This window comes from Panthera uncia, chromosome E1, assembly GCF_023721935.1.
Source record: "Panthera uncia isolate 11264 chromosome E1, Puncia_PCG_1.0, whole genome shotgun sequence".
Taxonomy (NCBI): Eukaryota; Metazoa; Chordata; class Mammalia; order Carnivora; family Felidae; genus Panthera; species Panthera uncia.
Genome location: NC_064814.1, coordinates 49,940,068 through 49,954,672, shown reverse-complemented (window position 1 = coordinate 49,954,672; position 14,605 = coordinate 49,940,068). Strand labels below are relative to the sequence as shown.

At 49.6% G+C, this 14,605-nt stretch overlaps 1 protein-coding gene across 1 annotated transcript in view; it reads right to left on the bottom strand.

Moving 5' to 3' along the window:
* Positions 1 to 3,537: 3,537 nt before the first annotated feature.
* TRIM16 (tripartite motif containing 16) overlaps positions 3,538 to 14,605 on the bottom strand; it is a 19,839-nt gene continuing 8,771 nt past the window's right edge. Inside the window, exons 3-6 of the mRNA XM_049636917.1 lie at positions 11,000 to 11,233; positions 7,910 to 8,075; positions 7,344 to 7,439; positions 3,538 to 4,523 (exon numbers count right to left, since the gene is read on the bottom strand). Of these exons, the coding sequence (XP_049492874.1) occupies positions 3,940 to 4,523; positions 7,344 to 7,439; positions 7,910 to 8,075; positions 11,000 to 11,233 (1,080 nt within the window). The 3' untranslated portion in view covers positions 3,538 to 3,939. The remainder of the gene's footprint in view (positions 4,524 to 7,343; positions 7,440 to 7,909; positions 8,076 to 10,999; positions 11,234 to 14,605) is intronic.

Genomic DNA, 14,605 nt, shown 5'->3' with positions numbered 1-14,605 from the left:
GGGGTTCACTACAGTCTGACTGTAGCACCTTTAGTAGGGGCTTTGGAAAATTATTTTTTTATAAGCACTTTTTTCCCCAAGGAAACAGAGTCACAACATTAATTAACTTAGGGGAAAAGATTTTTAACCTCAAATGCCTGATCACTGCTATGCTGACCCTGAGCCCTTGTTGGATTACCTGTCTGCCCTCTTCTTTTCCAGAACCTGGTGGCCTCCCTTCGGGGAGACCGTGGATTTTCTCAGCAAGACCACAGACAAACCAGAAATAAAGATAAAGACTAAGCATGTCCCAGCACAGACTGGCCGGCCGGTCATTCTACCTGAGCCATACATGGTGTCCCCTGCATGTGGATATCAGCTACACACGATATGGTGACCCTCCTGCCCCACCACCACCGTGACGTGTGGAGGGAGGGGAGTCCTGCTCAAATCGGATGGACCTAGGAGAAGCAGGAAATGTGCAGGCTACTATTTCTTCCACTTGTGTCTTTGGCTAATGGGGCTGGAGTGGTGACCCCCGAAATGGGGACAGTTGGTTGTAGAGACGGGGACAAATCCGATAGATGGTCAGTCAACAACACAATTCAAAACTCAAGATGGCCTGAGAAAACATCACATTAGAAGCAGTACATCAGGCAAGGAAATGAGGGAGGAAATACTGCCTCGTCTCTTATTGTCTTGAATCGTGGATTACCGTTCAGCTCTTCAGATTCACTTTTCACTTCAATTTTTTTTTAAGTTTTTTTATTTTATTTTGTGAGAGACAGAGACAGGGCGAGTAGGGAGGGGGCAGAGAGAGAGGGAGACAGAGAGGGAGACAGAGCTGTCAGTGCAGAGCCTGACGTGGGGCTCGAACTCACAAAACCGTGAGATCATGACCTGAGCTGAAACCAAGAGTTGGAGGCTTAACCAGGTGCCCGTTCACTTCAATGTTAAATCAACTTCTGTGATCCAAGGGTACATTGGTTATCTTCTGGGTCACTATATCTTAGTGCCCAGCCCAGCAGCTTGCATGTTATAAATATATAACATATATTTCAACATATATGTTGAATCAATTTGATTTGAGGACGGTCATTCCAAAAACATGCTGAACATGCTAAAGAAAGAAGGGTTCCACGAATGGGCCCAAATTTGTACCTTATCATTTCATCATGGATCTTGGGAGGATGTGGGAATTGACTCAGATTCCGTAACATTCCTGGAAAAGAATGCCATGGGCACTTGAACCTCAAAAAGTTGAGACAAGAATAAATTACCTAGAGGCTAAAATTGCATTCTGACCCTACGCTCACAAAAATGGTTTAGTAATGGAACAAAACAATCACGCACCAAAAGGAGCTCCTGATGAGTTCAGATTGTGTTTCCAAGTGCATCTACACAATGGAAGAGGAAATAAATGTAGGTAAATACGGAAGAGTGCCCCACACTCACACGGCTTTGGGGAAATGACAGAATATAAAATAGGCCCTGTTTTTGTTTTTGTTTTTTTAATTTGTTTGTTTTAGGCAATTTCAGTTTGGGGACCAAGAGTAAGAAAAAAGATATACCCATCAGTTGAGGCAATGACAGAAAGAAAGTAGGTATTTCTAACACTCAGTTTTGCTTTGATCTTTTTTTTTTTTTTTTTTGAGCGGGGGGAGCAGAGGAAGGGCAGAAGGAGAAGGAAAGAGAGAACACTTAAGCAGTTTCCACACCCAGCGAGGAGCCAGAAGCAGGGCTTGATCTCACAACCCTGAGATCATGACCTGAGCCAAAATCAAGAGTCAGACGCTCAACTGATGGGAGCCACCCAGATGCCCCTGTTTTGATCTTTCATATCAAGAAGGGAGGTGTTGACACTGAAACTGAACGGACAAAGAGAGCTGGCTGGGAAATGAAGTTCAGATCACAAAGGGTTCCTTTATAAGAGCTCAAGCATTCTGACTTAAACGAATTACACCTCATGACCCTGACCCAGTTTACCGATGTGACCAAAAGCCAGGCGGTAACCTTCAAGACATTAAGAAAAGTGTAGAGGATGGGGACACGTAAAAGTGTCTTAATTTTTAAAGAGAAAAATAAGGTGGATTCTGGAAACAACACACTCATCCACTTGGATGTGAACTCACGGCAGAATCCTAAAGTGGTTTAATGAAGGAGTCGGTGAGCATTTAGAAAATAAAGCAGCCAATACCAACAAACCTCAGTGGTTCGGTAAAAACTGGCCAGGCGGATCTCGTTTTCTCTTTCGAGAGCATTGTGAGGCAGGTGAGCAAGGAAATGCAGACATGTCTTGATTTTTGCCACTGGGAAAGTCCTTCCGGGTGTCTGGTGGACAAAGGACTAAAAGTGGGCTTTAGAAGTTGGCTACAGCTGTATATAGTTCTCCCAAAACATAACTTATTGAGTACCTAAACCCAAAAGGTATTGACCAGGGGCTGTGAGATTCCGTATTTCAGCCTTACCCTAATCAATATGGATCCACAAGATTAAGACTTCAGAAGAAAAGTTCACCAATTCCATGGGTGACACCAGGCTCGGAAGGAGTGCCAGCCTATGGGACGCAGAATCGTGAACCAAAGGTACCTCTGGAAGCAGCAATGATGCAACAATATTTTAAATTCAAATAAAAAATGAACTCAATAAATTCCAATTTTACAAAATTTCGAAAATTCTCGAAAATTCTAATCCTCCACTGTATAGATCCTTGGATACAAACATAGGATGGGGTCTCTGGAAACAAGTCAAGGGACCATCAGACTGTCAAAGAGGACGATAACTTGCCTTGGCACAGGTCACAGGAAAAGACCCAGAAGTTATGAAGGAAAAGTGGGAAACGTAGGGTGAAAACAAACTTCCTTGGAGGACGTGTGTGAGAACTGCCTTCATACAGTTGAAGGTCTGTCCTCTGAATGAGAAATCAGACAAGTCCACATAGTCAAGGGGAGACCCCTCCTCGGAGGTCACAGGGACTAGGACTTGGACTCCATTAAAACATTTCTTCTGGGAGCACCTGGGTGGCTCAGTCGGTTAAGCGTCTGACTTGGGCTCAGGTTGTGATCTCGAAGTTCATGAGTTCCAGCCCCACCCCGCATCGGGCTCTGTGCTGATGGCTCGGAGCCTAGAGCTGCTTCGGATTCTGTGTCTCCCTCCCTCTCTCTGCCCCTCCCCCACTCGCACTCTATCTCTCTCTCTCTCAAAAATAAATATTTAAAAAAAACTTTTTAAAGACATTTCTTCTAATCTTCACTATCCAAAACTACGATGAGCTGCTGTGTGAGGTAGTGAGGTCACTGCCACTACGCAGCTGAGTGGCCCAGCCAGACGGAGTGGATGCTAAGACACTGGAGGTTTGAGACACTCGGTGTCCATGCCGTGGAGTTCATCATGTGGCTTATTCCCTTACCCACGATACCCACGATCTAATGAGGAGGGCAGCGCGGGGGACTGGTTAAAATCTCAGCACCGACCTGCCCAGGTTCGAGTCCCGGCTCTGCCACTTGCTCACCATGTGATCACAATGACTTTGAGCAAGTTAACTGACCACCACCCCCCACCCCCGCCCGAACCACAGTTTCCCCATCTGCAAAAGAGGAGGATATGAGCTGCCGTGAAGGTTAAGTGAGTTCATAACGGCCACACGGTACCCAGAAGTGCAACACAGAGCTTGCGATCTATTCTGATTACTCTGCAATCTTTTGGGATCACTCTGAAGGTTCCCAGCTACTGAATCTAGGCACCTGAGCAGACAGGAGAATATCACTAGAAGGTGAGAAAGAGGAGGCAGGTGCTTAGGGATTACTGCAAACAGAGAGAACAGCACAGCAGGGAGCAGGAGGGAGAAACCAGAGACCTTTCTCCTCTGGTGGAGATTTCCATCCCCAGGCCACCCTTAAGACGCAAGCCGCTGTCCTGTCTTTTGTGGTCAGTGAGAGTCTGAGGGATGGAGGCTGGAGTCTAGGGAGCAGCCTGCACTGAAGTTGGCATTGGCTTCTCGGGCTCCTCTCCCAGATCCATGATCCGGATGGAGTTTTCCTTCTTGGAAAGCCAGAAGGCGGGGTAGACCGGCTCCGAAAACTTGCACTCAAATTTGTGAACCAGAGTCATGGCGTCAGACTCCACGCCGTAGAAGGACAGGATCCCCCCCGGAAAGTCGACGTAGATCCCCAGCCTCCGGAAAGGTCTGGCTTTGAGCGGGGTCTCCGTGTCACCGTGCCAGGCTGTGAACTCCTTCCCATTCCAGTGGAGGCTCCAGGAGAAGTCGTTCCCAGAAATGCAACCGTTGCGCTCATCCCCCTTCCGGTCGATGCCTCCGCAGGTGAGGCCAACATAGGTGCCCGCCCCGGAGGTCTCTACCTCAAAATAGTACCTGTGCAGGTACAGGCTCTGCTGCGACAGCACCTGCCGCCAGTGCACGAACCTGCTGGGGAGGTCCGGGTAGGGATGCTCCCAGGGCGTGGTGTTGGTGACCCTGCGATTGTCCTCCTGCAGCCGGAGATACCTGTGTGCCGTGTCCGGGTCAAACGAGATGTCACATGCATCTGAGGAGATACAGAAGGGCAGGAACTGACGGCGGATTCGGACGGAACACTTCAAACCCAGCCAGCCTCCCAAGCAGGAGAAAACACCTCTCTCTGCCTCTCTGTTTACTGGGGCGACTGTCCAGCCCCCCACCCCACCCCCCCGACCCCCAGGAAAGAGGTGGGCGAAAACCAAAACAGAAAGAACTCAAATCACTCCACTTCCTTCCTTTCTGAAGTTCAAATCGCCGGGCATTTGCTGTATTATTTGCTGAGCTGAATCAAGACACAAAATCCACGGATTCATTCACTGTCTCGCCCATTCATTCATTCATTCATTCATCCAACAAATATGTATCGAAGGCCACACTCTTCTTCTCGGTGTGGGTTCTCAGGGCTGGTGGAAATACGCATTCACCCACCCACACGCGATTCTTTCGTTATGTACTTATTTGTTTATTTATTTTTAGATGTGCATTTATTTATTTTGAGAGAGAGAGAGTGAGCAGGGGAGGGGCAGAGAGTGAGGGAGACAGAAGCCCAACCAGGCCCCGCGCTGTCAGCACAGAGCCTGACGTGGGGTTCGAGCCCACGAACCGTGAGATCATGACCGGGGCCAAAATCAAGCGTCAGATGCTTAACCCACTGAGCCACCCAGGTGCCCCTTTTCATTTTTTTTTTTTTAATTGACCAATATTTAGCCTGGTGATTGCTCAAACATTCCCTCAAACACATCCTCTCGCCAACCCCGGAGACTAAAGATAATAATGGCACCTCCAGGCGCCCAGTTGCTCAAGTCACGCTCAAGTTATTTTTGAAATGTCTCTGCCCCCATCCTCACCCCCCACCTGGCTCCTCCCTCCTCTCCACCCGCCCCCACCCACAGGCAGCATCAAGCCCTGTAGATCCCACTTCTGTCCAGCCCGCCGCTTCACCCCCGATCTAGTCCAGAACAGGCTCTTTGCCGGCCCCTCGGCCGTGACCCCCTTCCGGCCCTTCTCCACAACAGAGCTACAGGGTATGTTTCAGGGTACAGGCTAAGGTAAATCATGTCACCCCAGCTTAAAGACCTTTGATGGGGCCCTCTGCCCACAGAATAAAGCAGTGACCCCCTCACCCCTGCCTGCACAGCCACGCATGACTGGCCCTGGCCTGTGTCTCCAGCCGCATCTCCTGCCCTCTGCCCCTTGACTGCCACACTCCAGCCACCCTGACCTCAGAAGCACGCAACACTGAGCCCTTTAGCACAGACCATTTCCATCCGCGACATGATCATCGCCGACCCTGAGCCTAGGTCATTCCTACCGATCCTTTCAAATGGTAGCTAATGGTGCATGTCCTCAAAGAGGCCCTCTGTGACCATAATCTGGGGCAGATGACTCCCCATCACTTTCTCTCAGAGCACTCTGGCGGTTTAAACTTCATGATGCTCAACAAAATGTGTATAATCCATTTATTTGTGTGTTTGTTTCGTGCCCGTCTTCCTTCTAGTCTATAAACTCCACATGTCACATGGGACTCTATCTTGGGCTCTTATATTTTCCAAGTGAATTACCATATTCAAGTCTATTTAAATTCCAGGGACGCCTGGGTGGTTCAGTCGGTTAAGCACCCGACTCCTGATTTCCACTCAGATCATGATCTCATGGTTTCGGGGGATGGAGCCCCACGTCGGGCTCTGCGCTGACAGCTTGGACCCTGCTTGGGATTCTCTCTCTCTCTCTCTCTCTCTCTCTCTCTCTCTACCTCTCTTTCTCTGCCCCTCCCCTGTTTGTACTAGCTCTGGTTCTCTATCTCTCTCTCAAAAATAAATAAATCAACTTTTTTTTTTTTTTAAAAAAAAAGGGAGTCATTTGGTAACTAACCAGGATCTTCAAAAGTGCCAAGGTCATGAAAGACAAAGAAAAACTAAGGGACTGGACCCAGACTGGGAGAGACTAAGGAGGCATGGAAACATTTGTGATCCTGGATCAGACTATGGGCCAGAAAAAGGACACTGGTTGGAGCACTTGGTGAAACACTTGAATAAATTCTGTAGATGAGCTTATAGCAGCGTGCCAATGTCCGCTTCCTGGTTTCAGTCAACGCGCTGTAATTATACAAAGCGTTAACGTTTGGAGAAGCTGGATGAAAGGTAGACGGGAATTCTTTGTCCTATTTTTGCAACGTTTTTGTAAATTTGAAATTGCCTCAAACGTGAAAAGTAAAAAAATAACTTTTTCATTAAATTGTTTATATGTCCCACTTAGGGATACACCTGGGGTTGCGAGAACCTGAAACTTAATGAGAGATGGTGCTCTTGGGGCGCCTGGGGGGCTCCGTCGGTTAAGCGTCTGACTTCGGCTCAGGTCACGACCTCATGGGTTCGAGCCCCGCATCGGGCTCTGTGCCGACAGCTCGGAGCCTGGCGCCTGCTTCAGATGCTGTGTCTCCCTCGCTCTCTGCCCCTCCCCCCCCCCTTGTGTGCGTGCTCTCGCTCTCCCTCTCAAAAATAAACATTAAAAAATTCTTTAAAAATTAAAAAAAAATTTTTTTTAACCTTTATTTATTTTTGAGACAGAGAGAGACAGAGCATGACAGGGGAGGGGCAGAGAGAGAGGGAGACACAGAATCTGAAGCAGGCTCCAGGCTCGGAGCCATCAGCCCAGAGCCCGATGCGGGGCTCGAACCCACGGACCGCGAGATCGTGACCTGAGTTGAAGTGGGACGCTTAACCGACTGAGCCACCCAGGCGCCCCTAAAAATTTTTAAAAGAACAAAAGAGACAGATGGGGTTCGTGCTTCACCAGAGCATTACGCTGACGTCGATGAGCGGGGAAGAGGAAGCTGTTCACAACTTACACTGGAGGAACTGGTGCCGGGTGCTGGGCTCGGGTTTCGAGGTCCAGTGCTTGCGCTGGACCACGGCAGACACTTGAGTTCTGATATCATATTCCTCTAGAAAAATCAGAAGGTTATGAATGCACACCAGCCCAGGTGGTCAGGAGAACCTAAGAAGCAGGACTTCCCAGCCACTCTTCCCCGGGCTCCCTGGGGGAAGGACTGGACTCCAGTCATGTCAGAGAGAACTCTGCCCGACGGGCCACATTTCTCTCATGGGTGAAGCATCATACGCTGGAGAAAGATCCCAGACTGGCTTGGATTCCACCTAAAAGTACAGGCATTCACAACCTCAAAAACGCAAGCCAACTGCACGATGTAACTAACTCGACGTCTCTGGGCCTCAATCACAAGATAAAATCATCAAAGTAAGCGTCCATTAGCGACGTGGCCCGGCCAAAGGACGGCTTTGAAAATGAGACATCCCCCCTGATTTCCCCCGCTCTCCCCTGGCTGTCCCTCACCTTCCCCACCAACCGCTCTGAGAAACACTCATGCCACAGCCCACGGCCCGGACAGCTTCTCACCTTCCTTGGAGAAATCCTGGAGCTGGACCTTGTAGTTCTGTAGCAACTGGATTAAGTGACCAGTGGAGTCTGTGATGACCTTGCGGATGCCCGAGAGCTTATCCTTGAGTCCTATGTAAACACTCGGGAAGGGACCGTCCTCAGTGTTCTTAAACTTGCAGTACTCCTGCAGGTGAAGAAAACATGGCAGGACGTGCCTTGATCTCTGCATTTCTTACACTGCTCTCATCACACCACTGGCTGCATCTGTAAAATGGGTTGATGGTAAGGCGCCCTTCAGAGAGCAAGTCTATGTAACATATCTAGCTCAGGACCTAACAACACAGAAGGTGTTTCTTTTTTAAACTGGGGAAGTGGGCTTTTAAAAATCAAGAGACACCGGGGCGCCTGGCTGGCTCTCTTGGTGGAGCATGAGACTCTTGGTCTCGGGGTTGTAGGTTTAGAGCCCAATGCGGGCTGTGGAGGTTACTTAGAAATAAAACTTTCAGGGGCGCCTGGGTGGCTCAGTCGATTAAGTGTCCGACTTCGGCTCAGGTCGTGATCTCGCGGTCTGTGAGTTCGAGCCCCGCGTCGGGCTCTGTGCTGACAGCTCAGAGCCTGGAGCCTGCTTCTGATTCTGTGTCTCCCTCTCTCTCTGACCCTCCCCCCATTCATGTTCTGTCTCTCTCTGTCTCAAAAATAAATAAACGTTAAAAAAAATTTTTTTTAAATAAAACCTTTTAAAAAAAAAAGAATAGGGGCGCCTGGGGGGCTCAGTCAGTTAAGCATCTGACTTCAGCTCAGGTCGTGATCTCACAGTTCATGAGTTTGAGCCCCGCATCGGGCTCTGTGCTGACAGCCTGGAGCCTGCTTGGGACTCTGTCTCTCCCTCCCTCTGCCCCTCCCCTGCTTGTGCTCTCTCTCTCTCAAAATAAATAACTTAAAAAAAAAATTTTTTTTTACAAGTTACACATTTTAACACTGTATGTGGAGTTTAGCACCATACATGAGAAAAGTGGTATTTTAAATCAATGGGGGCAAAAATGGGTTATTCAACACATGCCGTCGTTTCAAACGGGTCACAATTTGGAGAAGAAGAAGTTGCCTTTCTACATAAATAACTTACACGCAAATATATTTCATGCATCTTAAAGTTTTTAAGTTAAAGTCCTACAAGGAGGAAAGAAAAAAGAAAAATTATTTCCTCTCTGGGGAAACTCGTGACGTGAGAAGCCAAACATTCATTCCTATTTTCTTTGTTTTGATATTGGAAAGCAAAGGAACTGACAGACATTCTGTTAGTATTTTTGTCTTTCTCTACCTGCTTTTCTTTCTCACTAAAGGGTTAACTATGGTTGTCTTTGGGTGGTGGGAGCCTGGGTGATTGTTTCCTTTCATATTTTCCAAGAGTTTTTTTTTTTTTCCCACAACAAACATTTATATTTGTCGTAACTGGAGGGGAATATTTTTCAAAAGTGCAATCAGTGGGGCGCCTGGGTGGCTCAGTCAGTTGAGCATCTGACTTCGGCTCAGGTTATGATCTCGCGGTCCGTGAGTTCGAGCCCCGCATCTGGCTCTGTGCTTGACAGCTCAGAGCCTGGAACCTGCTTCAGATTCTGTCTCTCTCTCTGTCCCTCCCCTTCTTATGCTCTCTCTCTCTCTCTCTCAAAAATAAATAAACATTAAAAAATTTTAAAGAAAAATTATTTGGGGGCCCCTGGCTGGCTCTGTGGGTAGAGCATTTGACTCTTGATCTCGGGGTGGTGAGTTCGAGCCCCACATTGGCCATAGCGTTTACTGAAGAAAAACAAATCAAAAAAATTTTTTTTTCAGTTATTTTTAGGGATATTAGACTAGAAGGAGCCTCGAAAGTTATTGACTCTGAGCTGATTATCTGGTAAATGAGGAATTTGAGACCCAGAAAAGTTAACTGACTTGGTTATACACTGCCCGCCTATCTAGTAACAGATCTGGGAGGATGGAATTTACACCCAGTCCCTGCAAGATGACATGTCCTCAGGTCTGGCCCTAATGGCATGTGGCTTAGCGAATACTGCGTGGCCCCGTGATGAAAGTCTCGTCTCCTCTGCCTGCCCGGCTTTCCTCAATCAACCAGCACACGCAGCCCCTCTCTGAAAGGCAAGAGGTCCCCAGCCTCACCCCTGCCGGGCATACTGATACCAGCTCACTCCTCTCTCATCTGAAATTCTCCACTGGTGGTGTTGGTGACTTCACGTAGAAGAACAAAGTTCTCTCGCAGTCAGATGCCTGCCTGGCCCCGTGAGCCTCGTTTCTATCACTATGTGCCCAGCAGCCCAGGCCCCTCCTTGTGAAAGCACCTAATTCCCCACATCAGTGGTGCTTTCTTTTTTATTTTTTTAACTTTTTTTAATGTTTATTTATTTCTGAGACAGAGAGAGAGAGAGAGACAGAGCATGAGCGGGGGAGGGGTAGAGAGCGAGGAAGACACAGAATCAGAGGCAGGCTTCAGGCTCCGAGCTGTCGGCACAGAGCCCGACGCGGGGCCTGAACCCATGAACCGTGAGATCGTGACCTGAGCCCAAGTCGGTCGCTCAACCGACTGAGCCACCCGGGCGCCCGGTGGTGCTTTCTCAAACCTCCCTGCCTGGCCACAGGCTGTTCTGTCCCTTTGGACATGACTTCTCTTCCATGACCCAGTTCCAGTCTCCTACTCTGGGGAGTCTTCCTTTCCGCTCCTGTATTCCTGTTCTCTGCTAACACCTACTTCTCTCCGGTCCCACAGCGCCCCGTGCACCCCATTTATCGGAGAGAAGTTCTAGGGGCTCCCGGGTGTCTCGGTCGGTCGAGCACCAGACCCTTGGTTTAGGCTCAGGTCACGATCTCGCGCTTCGGGAGCTCCAGCCCCGCGTCAGGCTCCGCGCCTCCAGCACGGAAACTGCTTGGGATTCTCTCTCTCCTCCTCTCTGCCCCTCCTGCTCTCTCTCCTCTCTCTCGCTCTCAAAATAAAGAAATAAGTTTTAAAAAGAGCAGTTCTGGTCCCGCATTCCCCACATCTGGCACAGACCCAGCAGAGCGAGGGTGCTCCCTGGCACCAGGGATGGGCGCCTCGGGCCCCGCCCCCGCCCGCACCTCCAGGAAGAGGACGGTGTTACTGATGGAGGCGATGCTCTCCAGCTCCTGCCTCCTCCTCTCCATCTGTGCGCTCCTGTGCTCCAGATGCGTCCGGATGCCGCTGGCCTGGCTCAGCGCTGCTTGCTCCTTCTCCTCCAAGAAGAGCATCACGTCGGTCTGGGCCTTCCTCACGGCAGCAAGCAGCCCCCCAAACTGCTCCTCGGCCACCGCCTTCACCTCCGACACTGACACCTGGTGAGGGAGGGGGCGGTGAAGAAGACGTTAGCAAGGCTTCGACTTTATCGAAGCTCCACACACAGAACCGTAAAGCCAAGCAACCCGCCACCTGGGGAGCAATTTTCTATAACAAAAGGCGGCCTCTGGGGCGCCTGGGTGGCTCAGTCGGTTAAGCGTCTGACTTTGGCTCAGGTCGTGATCTCGCGGTTCGTGGGTTCCAGCCCCGCGTCGGGCTCTGTGCTGACAGCTCAGAGCCCGGAGCCTGCTTCAGATTCTGTGTCTCCCTCTCTCTCTGCCCCTTCCCTGCTCGTGCTCTGTCTCTTTCTCTATCTCAAAAATGAATAAACATTTAAAAAAAAATTTTTTTTAAGCAGCCTTGGGGCCCCTGGGTGTCTCAGTCGGTTAAGTATCTGACTTCAGGTCAAGTCGTGATTTCGCGGTTCGTGGGTTCGAGCCCCGTGTCGGGCTCTGTGCTGACAGCTCAGAGCCTCCTGGAGCCTGCTTCACATTCTGTGTCTCCCTCTCTCTCTGCCCCTTCCCCGCCCGCATTCTGTCTCTCTCCCTCTCAGACATAAATAAACATTAAAATAATTTTGTTAATAAAAAATAAAAAAAATTAAAAAGGCAGCCTTTTATTCTCATATGAATCCTAGGTTCCTGGAAAAAAAAAAAAAAGGATTTACTGTTCAGGGTGCAGGTACTTATGCACCATCATCTCTCTTACATTTGATGATCTCTGAGACCCGCCCCCGCCCCCCCCCCCAAGCCCCCAGCTCTGACAGTCTGGGGTTACTGTTCAAGTTTCTGAAACTGATTTTCCTACCAGGGCAATGCATGCATACTTGAGAATTACATTTCTGGTGGCAAACTACTAGGTTGGCTTCTTTGTACAAGTCAGTAGCGTGAATTCGCTTTCTCAGGATTTCATTACGTCGGGTTAAACCGCCCGCTGAGCCCGTCAGAACCAAGAGCACATCCATCTAAGCTTGTGGTGTCTCCTCCAAGCACAAAATGTTTAGGGGGTTAGGCACCTGAGCACAGCAGGATGAGCATACGTGTGTAGAACGGAATGTCACGTCCGAATAAAATACAGACCAAAGCCCCTGTGATGAACAGGAAGGGTTTGCATGACGGTATTTGTGTGTGTCTGCACGTGCCCTCTATCCTTCCAGAGGAGGAACAGCCTTTATAAAATGCCTTCAGTCAATATCGTGTTTCTAACCTCAATCCAAGTGCAAATCGTTCCTTAGCACCGGTGCTGACAGCCCCCTCTGATGCTGTCCCATTTCATCTCATTGCACAAACATGATCACCTTACTAAACTTCATCTAGCGGTCTTGGACACACTTTCCTTTGCTCCTATTCCCTTGACCTCACTCCACAGCCCAGAGCTCGTTCTCTGCCTGCCTGAGTCTCCCCCATTGTCCCCACCCACGCCGATCCCATCTGAGAGCAATCTGACCAACCCCTCCAGGTGCTCTCTTCTGTTTCTCCTCCTGAGAGCGAGAGTAAGGATGCTCCCTGGGCATCCACGGGGAGCCAAAACAGGTGCCTCAGCACTCAGTCCCCTGGCAGGGAAGATGGGGGGAGGGGAGGAGGAGAATAAGGGGGGGACTGGTAAGGAAAGGACTCCAAAAGGATGACGCCCTTGGCCCATGGCATGTGGAAGCCTTAGGTTTGGAGGGAGATGGGGAGAAATGATGACACCAGGTAACAGGACCTCTGCTTGGACAGAGACCCTGCTTGGCCAAGACTCAGGTACGCAGCCCACAGGAATGCCTAGTGGCGGCTGAATCTTTGATCTGATGGTGAAGGGAGGAAGGAGGAGGGGAAAGGAAGCAAGGGCCATCTTAAATTAACTAGGGGTGGGGAGCTGGGTAGAGCCTGTCTCTACATTGTCATTTTTATGCCAACTGCCCCATCATCTATTGGCTTCCTCCACATCGGAGCAGCTGAATGGAACTGGAAACAAATGAGCTGGTAATTGGGGCTAAGTAAGAAGGCAGACGGGGGGGGGGGGCGCCTGGGTGGCTCAGTCCGTTGGGTGGCCGACTTTGGTTCAGGTCATGATCTCATGGTCCGTGAGTTCGAGCCCCGCGTCGGGCTCTGGGCTGACAGCTCAGAGCCTGGAGCCTGTTTCGGATTCTGTGTCTCCCTCTCTCTGACCCTCCCCCATTCATGCTCTGTCTCTCTCTATCTCAAAAATAAATAAACATTAAAAACAAATTTTTTTTTTAAAAGAAGGCAGATGGGAAGGTCTTCTCCAAACTCAAGCACAGACTGGAAAGAGCCCGTGGAGAACAGCAGCTGTTACGTACGTGCCTGACAATAAGTCTGTCATCCCTGAAGCATCCATTTATTTTTTTATGTTCATTTATTTATTTTTAAGGGAGAGAGAGTGAGCAGGGGAGGAACAGAGAGAGAGGGAGACAGAGAATCTCAAGCAGGCTCCACAGTTACAGCACAGAGCCCAACGCAGAGCTCAAACTCATGAGCCATGAGATCATGACCTGAGCCGAAATCAAGAGTTGGCAGCTTAACCGACTGAACCACCCGGGCGCCCCTGAAGCATCCATTTCAAAAGACATCCGCCTGGAATAAACATTGCCAGCTGTGTGGCACGGCTTCAAGCAAAACAACCAGATAAGGAATCGGGCCACCCTCACTCAGGAAGCTCCCCCTTTCAGAAATCCCTGGAAGAACCGAAATAACTGCCCCTTGAGTGACCTCACTTCTTCCCGAGCTCAAATTCCTGTTCTCATGCTTTAAATAAGCCAGTAAGGAGTGAACCGCCCATGACACCCTAGACACCACCCTTGACCCCGATAAAGGTAGACCCCAGGTCTGCAGTTTCTCCCCTCCTCTCTCTCTGCCGGCCACCTCATGGTGTCACCATGTGACCTTGAGGCAGCAGTCTGTGTCCTCCATGACCTCCGAGTACTAAATCTTGTTCTTCAAAATTCCCTGATCGGGGGTGCCTGGCTGGTTCAGTTGGTTGAGCATCTGACTCTTGATTTCGGCTCAGGTTATGATCCTGGGGTCATGGGATCGAGTCTCGCATCAGGCTTCACACCGAGCATGGAGCCTACTTGGGATTCTATCATTTTCTCTCTCTCTCTCTCTCTCTCTCTGCCCCTCTCCCCCATCCAAACTCTTTCTTTTTCTCTCTCTAATAATAATAGGAAGAAGACGGAGGAGGAGGAGGAGGAGCAGGAGGAGGAGGAGGAGGAGGAGGAGGAGGAGGAAGAGGAGAAAAGAAGAAGAAGAAGAAGAAGAAGAAGAAGAAGAAGAAGAAGAAGGAAGAAGAAGAAGAAGAAGAAGAAGAAGAAGAAGAAGAAGAAGGAGGAGGAGGAGAAGGAGAAGGAGAAGGAGGAGAAGGAGGAGAAG